Source organism: Microcaecilia unicolor, chromosome 2, assembly GCF_901765095.1.
Source record: "Microcaecilia unicolor chromosome 2, aMicUni1.1, whole genome shotgun sequence".
Taxonomy (NCBI): Eukaryota; Metazoa; Chordata; class Amphibia; order Gymnophiona; family Siphonopidae; genus Microcaecilia; species Microcaecilia unicolor.
In genome coordinates this window covers 2,684,205-2,703,424 of record NC_044032.1, presented here as the reverse complement: position 1 = coordinate 2,703,424, position 19,220 = coordinate 2,684,205, and the positions used below count along the sequence as shown (strand labels likewise).

At 47.9% G+C, this 19,220-nt stretch overlaps 1 protein-coding gene across 1 annotated transcript in view; it reads left to right on the top strand.

Moving 5' to 3' along the window:
* Positions 1–19,220, top strand: part of LOC115461766 — a 568,733-nt gene that overhangs the window by 18,495 nt on the left and 531,018 nt on the right. The window contains exon 4 of the mRNA XM_030191811.1: positions 11,744–11,842. Within this exon, the coding sequence (XP_030047671.1) occupies positions 11,744–11,842 (99 nt within the window). The remainder of the gene's footprint in view (positions 1–11,743; positions 11,843–19,220) is intronic.

Here is a 19,220-nt window from a genome sequence, read left to right as displayed (position 1 = left end):
CCTTAGGGATGAAGGGGACATCTAGATTGGGTACAGTGGATTTGTGTGTGTGTGTGTGTGGGGGGGGGGGGGTTGGAGGGCTCACATTCACCAGCACAAGTGTAACAGGAAGGGGGGGGGTGGGCCTGGGTCCGCCTGCCTGAAGTACACTGCACCCACTACAACTGCTCCAGGGACCTGCATACTGCTGCGTTGGACCTGAGTATGGCATTTGAGGCTGGCATAGAGGCTGGCAAAAAAGTATTTTTAAACTTTTTTTTATGGTGGAAGGGGGTTAGTGACCACTGGGTGGAGCAAGGGGAGGTGATCCCCGATTCCCTCCGGTGGTCATCTGGAGGGGCATAATCGAATGGCGCTGGCCATCTCCATGGTCGGCCATCTCCGGGGCTGGCTCCACAACTGAGCGGAGCCAACTGTATTTTCTAAAAAGATGGTCGGCCATCTTTTCTTTCGCTAATACGGTTCGGGCCGGTTAAATCTCAACATTTAGGTCAAATGTTGAGATCGCTGGGTTTAGAGATGGCCAGCTTCGGTTTTTGGCCATAATGGAAACCGGGCCCGGCCATCTCAAACCCGGCGAAATGCAAGATATTTGTTCTTGGGAGGAGCCAGCATTTGTAGTGCACTGGTCCCCCTGACATGCCAGGACACCAACCGGGCACCCTAGGGGGCACTGCAGTGGACTTCAAAAATTGGTCCCAGGTGCATAGCTCACTTACCTTGGGTGCTGAGCACCCCAAATCCCCCCAAAAACCCCTCCCCACAACTCTACACCACTATCATAGCCCTAAGGGGTGAAGGGGGCACCTACATGTGGGTACAGTGGGTAGGTAACAGGTAGGGGGGGATGGGCAGGGGTCCGCCTGCCTGAAGTGCACTGCACCCACTAAAAACTGCTCCAGGGACCTGCACACTCCTGTCAAGGAGCTGGGTATGACATTTCAGGCTGGCATAGAGGCTGGCAAAAAAATGTTTAAATATATATATTTTTTGGGTGGGACGGGGTTGGTGACCACTGGGGGTGTAAGGGGAGGTCAAAATGCTTGTCAGACCCGGCCATCTTTTTTCCATTGTCGGGCGAAGCTGGCTATCTCGTAACCACGCCCCCATCCTGCCTTCTGTAGCCTGCCAACACGCCCCCTTGAAGTTTACCCGGTGGCAGGATTTTGATAGTGAGCCCTTGTGCTCTGACTGAGCACGGTGGAATGTGGAGACTCCGCACTCGGTCAGGTAGCCGAACAACCCTGGGCTTCACCTGGGAGCGACCACCGTTCTCCAGGAGTTGAGCTCCCAGGTGCAGGTGGCCACCAGGACTTCTGGATATGATTGGGGTCACATGACCGCCGGCTGTGGCAGACGGAAGCGGGAAGAGCAGTGAGGGATGAAGCACTCCACAGGACCAGGCTGACAGCGAACAAGGAATGGACCAGGTTAATCCAAGGGTCTGGGCAGGCAGCAAACAGAGAATAGTCAGGTTCAATCCGAGGTCTTGGCGGGCAGCAAACAGAGAATAGTCAGGTTCAATCCGAGGTTCTTGGCGGGCAGCAAACAGAGAATAGTCAGGTTCAATCCGAGGGTCTAGGCAACTAGAAAGGTCAGTCACTGGAACGCACGTACGAAAGCACCAACCTCTACCAAGATAGAAGCTGAAGCAAGATGGTGGCACCAGTCAGCTCTTAAATAGGCCTCCAATCAGAGGATCCCGGTTTCAGCTGAGAGGCAAAAGATCTCATAGGGCACGCCCTAAAGATGCTCAAGATGGCTGCCCTATGAGCTACCTAAGATGGCTGCTCTCAGATAATCCTACCAAGATGGCCACCTCTCAGATGATCTTCCAAAGATGGTTGCTGCCCAGATGATCCTTCCAATATGGCTGCCATTAGAAGAACAAGATAGGGTTGCAACAGTACCCCCTCCAGAAAATCTCCCCCTCACCGGTTCGGTCTGGGCTTAGCAGGATGATGAGCGTGGAATTCTGTAATTAGGTCAGACGCATGGATATTATTCGCCGGTTCCCATGAATTATCCTCAGGACCATAATGCTTCCAAGCAAGCAGATAGAACAAGCGTCCCCCCCTGGCGCTTGGAATCCAGTATTCAGTCCACCTCATATTCTGGATCAGGTTCACTTTTAGGCACGGCCTTTCTCCTAGGTTCCAAGTGCCATTTGGACCTGTGGAAAGGTTTGAGCATCGAGATGTGGAAGGGGTTGTGGACACGGAGACTGCTGGGCAATCGAAGCCGATAAGTCACAGCTCCTACTTGGGATAGGACTGCGAAGGGCCCAATAAACCGAGGGGCGAATTTCAGCGATGGGAGCTGTAGCCTCAGATGTTTAGTGCTCAATCATACTTTTTGCCCTGGTAGGAGGGTAGGAGCTGTTCGCCTCTTGCGATCAAACGTATACTTGGCTCTGACCGCGGCCCGTTGCAGTTGATCCTGCATCTTTGTCCAGGTGTCTTGGAAAGTGCTGACAGTGGCTTGTACTTGGGAAGGAATCTGGTTGGGCAAGATAGGAGGTGGTAGATGAGGGTGCCGGCCATAGATAACAAAAAATGGAGACGTTTGAGAGGCTGAATGCAAGCTATTGTTGTAGGCGAACTCGGCCCACGGCAACAAGGTAGCCCAATCATCCTGGCGTTGGTTGGTGTATGCACGTAAGAAGGTCTTTAAAGTCTGGTTAACCCTTTCAACCATGCCGTTGGTCTGGGGATTATAGGCAGATGAAAACAGGGTGGTCATTCCAAAAACGGAGCATAAGGCTCTCCAAAAACAGGAGGTGAACTGAGAGCCCCGGTCGCTGATGATCCTCTGTGGAAGTCCATGGAGTCTGAAGATGTGCAGAATGAAACTAGCGGCAAGGGTAGCTGCCATAGGTAAAGCTCGCATGGGAATAAAATGGGCCATCCATGAGAAACGATCGATCACCACCCATATGACTGTATTCCCTTGAGATGGAGGCAGATCGGTGATGAAATCCATGGACAAATCTTGCCATGGTTGTTGCGGCACCGGCATAGGCTGCATCAACCCCCAAGGCCTGGTGTGAGACGATTTGCTCCGCACACACACAGGACAAGTAGTGACATACTGGAGAATGTCTTGCACCATCCGGGGCCACCAATAGTTCCGGGAAATCAGATGCAAGGTCTTCCGGAAACCGAAATGGCCCGCAAACTCAGATGAATGGCCCCAGCGCAGCACCTTCCTACGTAGGCGTGGCGGAACCGCCCTCCTGCATGAAGAAGTGGCCCCCGGAATGGAAGGAATACAGGCAGGATTTAACATCGGCCTCGGTTCCTCTTGCTCCTCGGGTGGCTCAAACACTCGGGATAACGCGTCTGCCTGTATGTTCTTCTCTGCTGGCCGGAAAACCAACTGGAAGTCAAAGCGGGCGAAGAACTAGGACCAACGGGCCTGGCGTGGATTTAACCTCGTAGCATTCTGTAGGTAGGGGAGGTTTTTGTGATCAGTTATCACCGTGACTGGATGTGCTGCTCCCTCCAACAAGTACCGCCATTCTTGGAATGCTAATTTGAGCGCTAATAGATCGTGGTCTCCGATGGTGCAATTCCGCTCCGCAGGAGAGAACTTACAGGAGAAATAGAAGCAGGGGTGCTGCTTGCCCGAAGTTGAGGTTTGCGATAGTACTGCCCCAGACCCCAGGGACGAGGCATCCACCTCTACCAAAAAAGGTTTAGACGGGTCAGGACTGCGGAGAACTGGGGCAGACAGGAAGGCATCCTTCAGGCTGGAGAACACAGAAACTGCTTCGGAGGACCAGTTCTTCACATCTGCACCCTTTTTTGTGAGGGCAGTCAGAGGAGCAGTAACCAGCAAATAGTCTCGAATGAACTGCCGGTAATAATTGGCAAACCCTAGGAATCTTTGCAGAGCCCGGAGCCCCTGGGGTACCGTCCAGGTGCGGATGGCTTGCAGCTTGGTGGGATATATCTGCAGCCCCGTGTCCGAGATGATGTATCCCAGGAAAGGGAGCGCTTGCTGGTGAAAAGAGCATTTTTCAAGCTTTGCAAACAGATGGTGTTCCCGCAGCTGCCGAAGGACGGTGCGGACATGGATGAGGTGTTGTGGTAGAGAGGACGAGAAAATCAGAATATCATCTAGATATACAATGACTGAGATGTATAACAGATCTTGGAAAATATAGTTGACAAATTTCTGGAATACCGCAGGGGCGTTACAGACACCGAATGGCATCACTAGGTATTCAAAATGTCCTTCGTGTGCATTAAAGGCTGTTTTCCACTCTTACCCCTCTTGAATCTGCACCAGATTGTAGGCACCCAGTAAATCCAATTTTGTGAAAACCTTGGCCCCCTGTAGCTGATCAAACAGCTCTGGGATTAGCGGAAGTGGGTACCGGTTCTTCACGGTAATCTTGTTCAAGCCCCGATAGTCGATACAGGGCCACAGGGTCCCATCCTTTTTGGTGACAAAAAAGAACCCTGCCCCCGCCGGGAGGTAGAAAGCTGGACGAATCCCTTGAGCAGGTTTTCCTGGACATAGGTGCGCATTACCTGAGACTCTTCCTGGGACAGGGTATACAATCACCCCCTAGGTGGATTCGTTCCTGGGAGTAAATCGATGGGACAGTCAAAAGACTGGTGGGGCGGAAGAATGTCGGCCCTCTGAGCACAGAAAACATCCTGATATTCCTCCAGCAGGACGACCCGTGGAGCCTGTGGACTGCGAAGGATGGCGGTGCTGGCCTTAATAGGCGGTCTGATCTGTGGAAGACATTCCTGGAAACATCGTGGGCCCCATTGTCCAATCTGTCCTGTGGCCCAGTCAATGGAAGGTGCGTGGAGACGGAGCCAAGGCAGCCCCAAGATGACGGGATGCTTGGGAGAGAACCAGGAACTGGATCATTTCCTGGTGCAGGACTCCTACCTGCATACGTAAGGGGGAGGTGATCCGTGTAATGCACCGGGGAAGCATGTCCCCTTGAATAGAAGTAACCTGGAGAGCCGGCTGACAAGGCACCGTCATCCCCCCCAATCGGGACAGGAGGTCAGCGTCGATGAAATTTCCCCCGGGCGGCTCCAGAATCCACCAAGGCCACAGTGTGGACCTGGAACCCGTGCCCCTGCAGCAGAACTGAAACCGACAGCAGATTGTCAGGAAGGGATGATATCCGGCCCAGCTCCACTCCCTTCACGGGGCCCGGACCGGAGCGTTTCACGACTTGTTTGGGCAGGACCCCGCAAAATGCCCTGGTTACCCGCAGTACATGCATAAGTAATTCCTGCGGTGGTAAGCCCTCTCAGCCTCGGAGAGCCGGTGTCGTCCCACCACCATGGGTTCCTCCTCCACCTTAGCTGTAGCCTCTCCGGAGGGTTTGGGTACCCCAGGACGAACAGGTCGGAACATGGGTCTCTGGTCAGATCGTTGAGCTCCTGGGCCCTCTCCTGGAAATGGATGTCAATCCAGGTACAGACGGGTAATGAGTGCGTCCAGGGTTATGGGGAGCTCCCTTCCCACAAGTTCATCTTTAATTATTCCGTTCAGACCCTGCCAAAAAATGGCCGTTATGGCCTCCTGGTTCCAGCGGAGTTCAGCCGCGAGACTTCGGGCCCCAACGGACCCGGCTCCCTGCTGGATACGCAGCAGTTCTCCTGCGGCTGAGGATGGGCAACCTGGAACCTCAAATACCATTCGGAACTGCCACAAGAATTCTCCCAAATCTGAGAGCACAGGATCACGCTGTTCCCACAACGGCGAGGCCCAGGCTAGGGCAGGTCCCGAGAGCAAGGAGATGATGTAGGTGATCTTCACTTGGTCATTATGGAAAAGATCCAGGTTGTAGCTCAAATAACATCTGACACTGGTTGAGGAAACCCCAACATCCTAAGGGTGTACCGTCAAAACGGGGTGGTTCTGGGAGCCGCAGATGCAGAACAGAGGCCTCCGCCCTGGAACCAGAGGGGTTGGCAGGAAGTTGCTGCCGAGGAGAGGGCATCTGGGAGCAAACGTCCTGAAGCACACTGGACAAGCGATTCAGCTGAGCCTGTTGCTGTTGTAATGCTTGAGCCAGATCGGACAGCTCGGTCTTGCTCGGCGAGCTCCTGGCTTCAGCTTACTGTCAGGATTTTGATAGTGAGCCTTTGTGCTCCGACTGAGCACGGTGGAATGTGGAGACTCCGCATTTGGTCGGGCAGCCGAACAACCCCGGGCTTCACCTGGGAGCGACCACCTTTCCCCAGGAGTTGAGCTCCCAGGTGCAGGTGGCCACCAGGACTTCTGGATACGATTGGGGTCACATGACCGCCGGCCATGGCAGGTGGAAGCGGGAAGAGCAGTGAGGGATGAAACACTCCACAGGACCAGGCTGACAGCGAACAAAGAATGGACCAGGTCAATCCGAGGGTCTGGGCAGGCAGCAAACAGAAAACAGTCAGGGTCAAACCGAAGGTCTTGGCAGGCAGCAAACAGAGAATAGTCAAGTTCAATCCGAGGTCTTGGCAGGCAGCAAACAGAGAATAGTCAGGTTCAATCCGAGGTTCTTGGCAGGCAGCAAACAGAGAATAGTCAGGTTCAATCCGAAGGTCTAGGCAAGTAGAAAGGTCAGTCACTGGAACGCACGTATGAGAGCACCAACCTCTACCAAGATAGAAGCTGAAGCAAAGATGGTGGCACCAACCAGTTCTTAAATAGGCCTCCAATCAGAGGATCCCGGTTTCAGCTGAGAGGCAAAAGATCTCATAGGGCACGCCCTAAAGATGCTCAAGATGGCTGCCCTATGAGCTACCTAAGATGGCTGCTCTCAGATGATATTGCCAAAATGGCTGCCTCTCAGATGATCTTCCAAAGATGGTTGCTGCCCAGATGATCCGCGACAGAAAGCAGTTGGTGCCGGCCAAAATCGGCTTTCAACTATACCGATTTGGCTGGATTCAGGAGATCGCTGGCCATCTCCCGATTTGTGTCGAAAGATGGCTGGCGATCTCTTTTGAAAATACGCTGGCTGGTCAGTTCGGGCACTTTTTTGAGGCTTGGTCCTAAAAATAAATGGACCACGTAAAGTCGACCAAATGCTCGTCAGGGACGCCCTTCTTTTTTCCATTATCAACGGAGAACGCCCATCTCTTAATCATGCCCCTGTCCTGCCTTTGGTATGCTGCTGACACGCCCACGTGAGCTTTGGTCGTCCCTGTGACGGAAAGCAGTTGAGGGCGCCCAAAATAGGCTTTTGATTATGCCGATTTGGGCGACCTCGGGAGAAGGACGCCCATCTCCCGATTTGTGTCGGAAGAAGGGCGCCCTTCCCTTTCGAAAATAAGTGTGACAGTATATTTATTTATTAGGATATAGACAATTCTACTGTGTTGTAACCACAGGGAAATCCAGTAGTCACATTAGAGCACTTGGCTTAGAATAAATAGCTTTGAAGGATATCAAAACAGGGAAGTTAGAAAACCCCAGTACAGAGGTTGAAATAAGGACAAAAGTAGCCCAGGTACCATCAGCAAAGAGGATATATAGGGGCCATTTTACTAAGCCGCATAAGCGTCTTCGCGCGCCCAACGCGGGCCAAAATGGAGTTACCGCCCGACTACCGTGTTGCTCTTGCAGTAATTTCATTTTTTGCGCACATACGATACGCACGTCTGAAAATATTTTGGGGGGGCATGTGTAATGGACGCACGCCAAGTGGCATTTGATGCACGTAGGTCATTACCACCCGGATTCTTTACCGCTGGCTGTATTCTCAGACCCAAAATTTTGATTTTGCCACACATCCATTTTCAGCAAAAAAAGAGGCCTTTTTACAAGCACGCTAAAAAATGGACCGGTGCGCACCCAAAACCCGCACCTACACTACCATGAGCGATTTTCAGCGTGCCTTTGTAAAAGGACTGGAAAACAAAAAAGATACAACAAAAACAAGAGCAACAAACGTATACCACGAGAGGCAAAATATACCCAATAACATTCTGGCAACAATTCTACACCGACGAATGGACAATACCTACAGACTCATCCCAATTTCTCCAAGAATGGGACAACAGATGCAGAACAGTACTAGACAATATAGCACCACTTCAAACCAGAACCTCACATAGAAAAAACTCAATACCATGGTTTAACGAAGAACTGAAAGAACTAAAAACACAGGTCAGAAGACTAGAAAGAGCGTGGAGCAAGAAAAAAGATGAACACACACTCAAAGCCTGGAAACAACTACAAAGAAAATACAAATATACTATCAGACAAACTAAAAGAACTTACTATAAAACCAAAATAGGACCAAACTACAAGGATACAAACAAACTCTTCTCACTTGTAAACAAACTACTAAATACTACACCGGTAACCACTAATAATATAGACACCCCATCTGCAACCAATCTTGCGAACTACTTCAACGAAAAAATTATAAAGCTCCGACTCATGATACCTACCAACATATCTGACTACACAAACATCCTGGAATGTCTAGACCCAATACCCGGGGAACTCCCAGCAGATTGATCATGGACCAACTTTGACACGCTCTCGTTAGATGAAATCTCACAAGGGCTTGGAAGATATGCCAAATCGCACTGCAAACTAGACACCTGTCCTACCAATCTAAAAAGATCGGCCCCTAAACAATTCAAAACAGACCTCACGAAACACATAAACCACAGACTTCAAAATGGACTCTTCCCCACGGATAAAGGAAACATCCTACTTACCCCTCTGCCTAAAGACACTAAGAAAAGCACAATGGACCTAACCAACTATCGCCCAATAGAATCTATTCCGCTCATAACCAAACTCATGGAGGGCATAGTGACGAAACAACTCACTGAATATCTAAATAAACACTCAATTCTACACAAGTCTCAATCAGGATTTCAATTGAATCACAGCACTGAAACTGTTCTAGTGTCTGCAATGAACTCATTCAAACAAGCAATTGCAACTGGTAACAACATACTCCTCTTACAATTCGACATGTCCAATGCCTTCGACATGGTAAATCATGGAATACTATTACATATACTAGAATACTTCAGAGTAGGAGGCACAGTTCTCAAAATGGTTCAAAGGATTCCTGACCACAAGATCTTACCAAGTAACAACGAACACGGACATATCAGCCCCATGGATACCTGAATGCGGAGTTCCCCAAGGATCCCCCCTCTCACCAACCCTCTTTAACCTAATGATGATACCTTTAGCTAAACTTCTAGCCAATCAGAACCTCAACCCCTACATATATGCAGACGATGTCACGATCTATATCCCGTTTAAACATGATCTGAATGAAATTACCAATGAGATCAACCAATGCCTCCAAATCATGCACACCTGGGCGGATGCTTTCCAGCTAAAACTTAATGCAGAAAAAACACAATGTCTTGTACTCGCCTCACAACATAACACAAACAACTTCACCACCATAACCACACCATATTGTTCTCTTCCCGTCTCACAAAATCTGAAAATCCTTGGAGTTACCATTGATAGAAACCTCACACTCGATACCCACGTGAAAAATACGACGAAAAAAATGTTCTTCTCCATGTGGAAACTCAAAAGAGTAAAACCTTTCTTCCCGAGATACATCTTCCATACCCTAGTACAATCAATGGTAATAAGTCACTTGGACTACTGCAACGCACTATACGCTGGCTGCAAAGAACAGACTATCAAAAAACTCCAAACAGCCCAGAACACCGCCGCCAGACTCATATTTGGAAAAACTAAATATGAAAGTGCAAGACCCCTAAGAGAGAAGCTTCACTGGCTCCCACTTAAGGAATGCATCGCGTTCAAGATATGCATGGTTGTACACAAAATCATCCATGCAGACGCCCCAACCTACATGCTAAATCTCGTGGACCTGCCTCCCAGAAATGCCAAAAGATCAGCCCGCAAATTCCTCAACCTGCACTTCCCCAGCTGTAAAGGACTAAAATACAAGCTGTTACATGCCACTAACTTCTCCATGAGCACACAACTGTGGAATGCATTACCTAATGATTTGAAAACTATCCACGAAATTACCAACTTTCGTAAATCTCTGAAGACTTATCTCTTCAACAAGGCCTACAAAGAAAACCCATAACCTCACTCAACTACTTCGTCAACCCAACCCAGTTAAGACAATCTACCTTCTATACTTACTCACCTAACTTTTTTCTATTCCCCCACTTGATCTTGTTACATCACTAATTGTATCTGATATCCTGGAATGCAGTGGCGTTCCTAGGCTGCCTGACATCCGGGGCGGATCGCCGATGCGCCCCCCCCTGGGTGCAGCGCAGCCCCCCACTGGTGAAATTACCCCCCCCCCCACCGGCGAAATTACCCCCTCCCCCCGGGTGCAGCGTAGCCCCCCACCCACCAGTGAAATTACCCCCACCGGTGAAATTACACCCTCCCCCTGGGTGCATTTTTACCTGCTGGGGGGGGGGGGGGGTGCCGCGCGCCTGTTGGCTAAGTCCGCTCGTTCCCTCCCTGCTGCTCCCTCTGCCCCGGAACAGGAAGTAACCTTTTCCGCTCGCAGAGGGAGCAGCAGGGAGGGAACGAACAGACTCAGCCAACAGGCGTGCGGCACCCCCTCAGCAGCGTGCACCCGGGGCGGACCGCCCCCACCGCCCCCCCCTTGGTACGCCACTGCTGGAATGTTAATGCCATAACAAGACTCTGTAAGCCACATTGAGCCTGCAAATAGGTGGGGAAATGTGGGATACAAATGCAATAAATAAATAAATAAAAATACCCCTCGGTCATCCAGCGGCCCAACTGATTCTTTTGCCGGCTTCCTGCTTTTAATATAACGAAAAAAATTTTTGCAATGTTTTTTTGCCTCTAATGCTATCTTTTTTTCGTAATCCCTCTTGGCCTTCTTTATCTGCGCCTTGCATTTGCTTTGACACTCCTTATGCTGCTTCTTGTTATTTTCAGACGGTTCCTTCTTTCATTTTCTGAAGGCGTTTCTTTTAGCCCTAATAGCTTCCTTCACCTCACTTTTCAACCATGCTGGCTGTCTTTTGGACTTCCGTCTTTCTTTTGTAATTCGCGGGCCTCCAGGATGGTATTTTTGAACAGCGTCCATGCCTGTTGTACAGTTTTTACCCTCTCAGTTGCCCCCCCTACGTTTTTTTTTTAACTGTTCTTCTCATTTTATCATAGTCTCCTTTTTTAAAGTTAAACGCTAACGTATTTGACTTATGTGGGGGTAATATTGGGTGTGCTTTCTATATAATATGGTATGTTGAATTTAATAAAATCTCAATTGGTATATTGTTAATTTTGTACTTATGGTTCGTATTTGTATTTTAGCTTTCTTTTTGTATAACATTAATAGAACAGCATCAGGTGCTCATCTACCACTTACACAATGTGGGAGTACTCCTACCTTTGTAAGAGCTACCCGATCGCACTTGAATTCGATATAAACGCAAGTGCAATCAGTGCAATCAGTGCATAACATTTGGCACCATTGTTATAGAATCAGGATGTAACTGATACGACTGTTGAAATGAATGTCTTTGTTATTGTCTTCAGTATGGAAGTTTTGTCTCTTTCGTCCTATCATATAATGGATTTCCAAGTTTTAAACTACACTGAATGTTATTGTACAATTTTTGACTTCTAAACCGTTCTGGCTTGCTATGCAATAAGTGACAGTATATTACACAAATGATAAACGATGGTTTAACATACAGGCTATTAGCAAACAAAGCAAATTCTAATTCTAATTCTTGTCTCTCTGTAATCTCTTTAGCACAGGGATGTAAATCTCCTCTCTGGTTGTCAGCTGCAGTTTTCCTGCTGATCCTCTGTCTTCTTCTACTCGGTGTGTCAATAACCCTGGGAGTTTTCTGTAAGTACATATGTTTCACACAGTATATTTATTTATTAGGATATAGACAATTCTACTGTGTTGTAACCACAGGGAAATCCAGCAGTCACATTAGAGCACTTGGCTAAGAATAAATAGCCTTGAAGGATACTATCAAAACAGGGAAGTTAGAAAACCCCAGTACAGAGGTTGAAATAAGGACAAAAGTAGCCCAGGTACCATCAGCAAAGAGGATATATAGGGGCCATTTTACTAAGCCGCATAAGCGTCTTCGCGCGCCCAACGTGGGCCAAAATGGAGTTACCGCCCGACTACCGTGTTGCTCTTGCAGTAATTTCATTTTTGACGCGCGTCCGATACGTGCGTCTGAAAATATTTGGGGGGGGGATGTGTGTAATGGATGCACGCCAAGTGGCATTTGATGCACGTAGGTCATTACCACCCGGATTCTTTACCGCTAGATCAATGGCTGGCGGTAAGTTCTCAGATCCAAAATGGATGCATGGCAATTTTGGTTTTGCCACACGTCCATTTTCAGCAAAAAAAAAAAAAAGAGGCTTGTTTACAGGCACGCTAAAATATGGACCGGCGCGTACCCAAAACCCGCACCTACACTACCACGAGCGATTTTCAGCGTGCCTTTGTCAAAGGACCCCTGAATTAAAAGATTGCAAATTATTACTGCCAGCTGTTAAATAGGAAAACACAAACCAAAAACATAAAATGTTATTTAATTTAAAAATTGAATTTAATATATCCTGCCTTGAAGAGGAAGTTGAAAAGTCACTTACAAAAAAAAATCAAGAATCATAAAATCATTATGCAATATTCTTAATTTCTGCCTCACTAACAGTTACCTCTATTCCATCACTTGCGACACAAATAAAAATACTATAAAAAAAATTTTTTTTAGAGCATAATGAATTTCACCCTTTTCAACAATCTGTACACAAAAGACGAAAGAGTTACAGTGAAGACGTAGATATAATAGGCGTCTGAGAGATCTGGTGGAAGGAGGATAACCAATGGGACACTGTGATTCCAAGGTACAATTTAAACTCCAATGAAAGGGTTAATCAAATTGGTGGACAAGTGATGCTATATGTTAAACAGTAGTACATAGAAATAAAATAAAACAAAAAGACGATCCCTTTTTTATTGACTAAATTTCCACATGTTTTGAGTAGGTTGCTGAAGGCCAGAAGCTTCTTCCTCAGATCAGGAATGAGCAAAAGGTGATAATATCAGAATATATAAGCAAAACATAACAGACCCTGTTTACTAAGGTGCGCTAGCGTTCTTTTGCGCTCACTAAAAATGAGCACACATTAATGCTAGAGACACCCGTATATTCCTATAGGTGTCTCTTGTATTATTGAAGGGGGGCAGACTCAGGAAAGATGTCAGGAAGTATTTTTTCACAGAGGGTGTTGGATGCTTGGAATGTCCTCTCGCTGGAGGTGGTGGAGATGAAAACGGTAACGGAATTCAAACATGCTTGGGATATACATAAAGGAATCCTGTGCAGAAGGAATGGGTCCTCAGAAGCTTAGCCAAAATTGGGTGGCGGAGCAGGTGGGGGGAAGAGGGGTTGGTGGTTGGGAGGCGAGGATAGTGGAGGGCAGACTTATACGGTCATTGCCAGAGCCGGTGATGGGAGGCGGGAGTGGTGGTTGGGAGGCGGGGAATCCTGCTGGGCAGACTTATACGGTCTGTGCCCTGAAAAAGACAGGTACAAATCAAGGTAAGGTATACACATATGAGTTTATCTTGTTGGGCAGACTGGATGGACCATGCATTAATGATCTCATTAAGTCAAAGAGAATAACAAGGCACTGTGGGATCTTTCTGGCAGATATTCAGTGGAAGATAACTGGTTAGGAGGGCTGGATTTTCAGCTCAAATAATCTCATAGCGCTACAGAAAATCCAGGGAGTTTGCCACAGCATTGTCTGCTTAGTGCTGGGGTCGTCCGTAGGCAGTATGCTTATTATTATGATTTTATTATTATTTTTGTCATTAATACTTTCATGTGCTTTATTACCCCATTCTCACTTTCATTTTTTTTATTATTTATTTTTTAATTTTTTTAAAATAATTTTACTCATTACTATATGGTATTTTTGGTTTCTGTTTCATCTTAATTACAATGTCTTTTCATTTTGAATCAAAAAATATATATGTTGATCATTTTGTATATTTGTTTTGCATTTTAAATCTTTAATATTCATAATCTGTTTAACTCTGTTATATAAATGTTGATTTATGATTATTTTATGTTTTTCACTCATAGAGTATATTATTTGACCCCTGATGTAGGCGCTTTTATGCGCCGAAACACGGCCTGTGTCGGGTCATTTTTTACTTATATCAATAAAGACTGTTGGATTCAAGTCTCCAGTGGTGAATTGTCTTTGTTCAGCCTCTACTTTTATCTGCTGTGATTCGTCATCGTAGAGGATTTTTCCTGTTTTCTACTTTGGATGTTAGGGGGTAGCAAACAGGGCAGTGGCGTAGCCACAGGTGGGCCTCGGTGGGCCGGGGCCCACCCACTTAGGGCTCAGGCCCACCCAACAGTAGCAGACGTTTAGCGGTAGCTGGTGGGGATCCCAAGCTCCGCCAGCTGAAGACTTTCCCCTGATGATAACGAAAATGCTACTGTCTATGATACCGGCACCTGCACATGCTCTGTTTTCAGCGCATGCATGCTGCAGACTGCCAAGGTGGAAAGAAGTGTTTTCCTGCCAGCTGAGATATTTTTTGATGGGGGAGGGGGAGAATACTTGGTGCCCACCCACTTCTTGCCTAGGCCCACCCAAAATCTGTTTGCTGGCTACACCTCTGAAACAGGGCAATTGCCCTGAGCCTCCATTTTACAGGGGGCTCCCAAACCTGCCTGAAGCTGAAGAAGGCATAGCTTGAAGACCAGCTCTGGGGCCCCTTCCCCAATTTCTGCCCTGGGCTCCTGACACCACCTCTGCAGTAGGTAGAGTTAGGACAGAGCAGGAAATGATCTGGTTATCAGTCATATTCAGACCACTCATTGCATAGGTCAGCTTTTTTGCTGTCATAACTTAATTAAGGGGTCCTTTTATGAAAATGAAGTGGGGGCCTTGGCTCCCACCATGCACCATTTCCAGCGCTAGAAAACTGTGTTGTATTTTCTACCGCCGGAGCTTTACATAAGTACATAAGTAATGCCATACTGGGAAAAGATCAAGGGTCCATCGAGCCCAGCATCCTGTCCACGACAGCGGCCAATCCAGGCCAAGGGCACCTGGCAAGCTTCCCAAACGTACAAACATTCTATACATGCTATTCCTGGGATTTTGGATTTTTCCAAGTCTGTTTAGTAGCGGTTTATGGACTTGTCCTTTAGGAAACCGTCCAACCCCTTTTTAAACTCTGCTAAGCTAACCGCCTTCACCACATTTTCCGGCAATGAATTCCAGAGTTTAATTACACGTTGGGTGAAGAAAATTTTCTCCGATTTGTTTTAAATTTACTACACTGTAATTTAATCGCATGCCCCCTAGTCCTAGTATTTTTGGAAAGCGTGAACAGACGCTTCACATCCACCTGTTCCACTCCACTCATTATTTTATATACCTCTATCATGTCTCCCCTCAGCCGTCTCTTCTCCAAGCTGAATAGCCCTAGCCTCCTTAGTCTTTCTTCATAGGGAAGTCGTCCCATCCCCGCTATCATTTTAGTCACCCTTCACTGCACCTTTTCCAATTCTACTACATAAGTACATAAGTACATAAGTAGTGCCATACTGGGAAAGACCAAAGGTCCATCTAGCCCAGCATCCTGTCACCGACAGTGGCCAATCCAGGTCAAGGGCACCTGGCACGCTCCCCAAACGTAAAAACATTACAGACAAGTTATACCTAAAAATGCGGAATTTTTCCAAGTCCATTTAATAGCGGTCTATGGACTTGTCCTTTAGGAATCTATCTAACCCCTTTTTAAACTCCGTCAAGCTAACCGCCCGTACCACGTTCTCCGGCAACGAATTCCAGAGTCTAATTACACGTTGGGTGAAGAAAAATTTTCTCCGATTCGTTTTAAATTTACCACACTGTAGCTTCAACTCATGCCCTCTAGTCCTAGTATTTTTGGATAGCGTGAACAGTCGCTTCACATCCACCCGATCCATTCCACTCATTATTTTATACACTTCTATCATATCTCCCCTCAGCCGTCTCTTCTCCAAGCTGAAAAGCCCTAGCCTTCTCAGCCTCTCTTCATAGGAAAGTCGTCCCATCCCCACTATCATTTTCGTCGCCCTTCGCTGTACCTTTTCCAATTCTACTATATCTTTTTTGAGATCCGGAGACCAGTACTGAACACAATACTCCAGGTGCGGTCGCACCATGGAGCGATACAACGGCATTATAACATCCGCACACCTGGACTCCATACCCTTCCTAATAACACCCAACATTCTATTCGCTTTCCTAGTCGCAGCAGCACACTGAGCAGAAGGTTTCAGTGTATCATCGACGACGACACCCAGATCCCTTTCTTGATCCGTAACTCCTAACGCGGAACCTTGCAAGACGTAGCTATAATTCGGGTTCCTCTTACCCACATGCATCACTTTGCACTTGTCAACATTGAACTTCATCTGCCACTTGCACGCCCATTCTCCCAGTCTCGCAAGGTCCTCCTGTATCGTTCACATTCCTCCTGCGACTTGACGACCCTGAATAATTTTGTGTCATCGGCGAATTTAATTACCTCACTAGTTATTCCCATCTCTAGGTCATTTATAAATACATTAAAAAGCAACGGACCCAGCACAGACCCCTGCGGGACCCCACTAACTACCCTCCTCCACTGAGAATACTGGCCACGCAATCCTACTCTCTGCTTCCTATCTTTCAACCAGTTCTTAATCCATAATAATACCCTACCTCCGATTCCATGACTCTGCAATTTCTTCAGGAGTCTTTCGTGCGGCACTTTGTCAAACGCCTTCTTTCTTGAGATGCTTTTACCACCTCCTAAATAGGAAGCAGTGAGGGCTCCTCCAGAAAATGGCTGCACGCCAATGCCTTTGCTTATCACACAGCCATTTCTTCCCCCTTAAAAAAAAAAGTCTTTTACCTCTGGCTCACCGCTGGGCCCCATTTACAGGCACTGGTTTAAATATCGGCTGACACCCAGGTAAATTTCAGTGGCCATGCAAGCCCTGGATTTGCCATGGTCTGGCATTGCATATGAGGGTCAGGTTCTGCCCATGGCAGTCAGCCACAGGCTGTATATCAACTCCATGTGTGAACAGAAAGAGAACAGTGATAGGGGTACACTACCATCCACCTGGCCAGAATGAACAGATGATGAAATGTTTCTGCTTTTTGTTTGAACTATAATCTGCTTTGAGCTATGCTTGGGTTAGTGGAATATATAAAACCAGTATTAGATCAGATTAAGAGTTTTCATCAGGTGTGGAAGTAGCTTAAAAATACCACCTTGGAAACCCAAACTAGATGTATCACACATACAGGGCCGCCGAGAGGGGGGACAGGGGGGACAAAATTCCCTGGGCCGGGGCTTCAGGGGTGCCGCATGTCCCCCGACTCTGTGGGTGCTTGCTCCTCCGTCAGTCCGTCCCTCCCTCCGAGTTCCAGGGCCCACCCGTCCTCCGTCCGGCACGCCCGTCCTCCCTCCCTCCCGAGTTCCAGCATGGCCCGCCCTCCGTCCCTCCCTCCGAATGTCAAAAGCGATCTTCTTACCTCGTGGTTACGGCGAGAGCAGCATGCAGTGAAAAGCGTGCAGGCTCGCGCGTCAGCCTTCCCTTGTCTGTCTTTCAGCTGCGGCCCAGCCCTCATTTCCTGTTTCCACAAGGGCGGGACCGCAGCTGAAAGACAGACAAGAGAAGGCTGAAGCGCGAGTCTGCACGCTTTTCACTGTGTGCTGCTCTCGCCATAACCTCGAGGTAAGAAGATCACTTTTGACAATCGGATAGAGGGAGGGAGGCCTTGGATCTCGGAGGGAGAGAGGGGGCCTTGGATCTCGGAGGGAGGGGGGCCTTGGATCTCAGAGGGAGGGAGGGAGGCCTTGGATCTCAGAGGGAGTTAGGGAAGGAGGCCTTGGATCTCGGAGGGAGAGGGGCCTTGGATCTCAGAGGGAGGGAGAGGGGCCTTGGATCTCAGAGGGAGGGAGAGGGGCCTTGGATCTCGGAGGGAGGGAGGGGGCCTTGGATCTCAGAGGGCCTTGGATCTCGGAGGGAGGGAGGGAGGGAGGCCGACCGGCCTTGGATCTTGGAGGGAGTGAGGGGAGGGCAGGGGGGAGAAAGAACAGATTGCTGGAAAGGAGGGGAGGGCAGGGGGGAGAGAAGAGATTGCTGGACAAGAGGGCAGGGCAGGGGGGAGAGAGAAGAGATCGCAAGGACAAGAGGGCAGGGCAGGGGGGAGAGGAGAATTGCTGGACATGGATGGATGATTGGAGGGGGCAGGGGAGAGAGGAAATTTACTGGATATGGGTGGATGGAGGAGAGGGAAGTCAGGAAGGAGATGCACATGGATGGAGGGGAGGGAAGAGAGGAGAATGCTGGACATGGATGGAGTTGGAGGGCAGGGAAGAGAGAAGAAATGTTGGACAAGGATGAAGGGAAGGAAAGACAAAGGAAGGAGATGCACACAGATGGAGGGGAAGGGAGAGAGAAGAAATGCTGGACATGGATGGAGGGGAGGGAAGACAGGAAGTACATGCACATGGATGGAGGGAAGTGAGGAGAAATACTGGATATGGATGGAGGGAAAATTGCTGAATTTAAGGGCTGGATCGGAACACTTTCAGGGCAGATACTGAAACTAGAGGAAGGATAGGGACAGGGCTACAGATGGTAGACAGGACGCATAAGGATACAGGAAGATGGTAGATAGTGACAGAAAAAATATCAAATGGAAAGAAGACACTGCATAAAACAGAAGATACTGGGACCAAAGCGAATAGAAAAACTATGATCAGACAACAAAGGTAGAAAAAAGTATTTTATTCAGAATTTATTAATATGTCAGCTTTTGGAAATGTGTATCTGTGATATTTTTCATGTAAGTTTCAATTTTTCTAGTATTGCTGCATGCTGAGTCTGACTTCTTGAGTTAACTTTCCAGTTCAATATTTTGCCTTCATATCTTTTGATTTCTAGTTCCTTTTGTCATATCTGTTGTCATGTGTTTTTCATGTGTGATCAAGGTGCAGTATTCTGCTAGCGTGTAGTATTTGCAGCCCTTTTTGTTTTGTTTCACTAGGTTGTGTACTGGTGTTTTAGAGCCCGGTGTAATTGTAGTGCTGCATTTCCACGCATAAGGTTGTAGCTCGTCCTGTCCTTGGAATTAGTGCTGGTATGGTTTGGTAAAGTTATAGTGTTTTGCAGTGGAGAGAT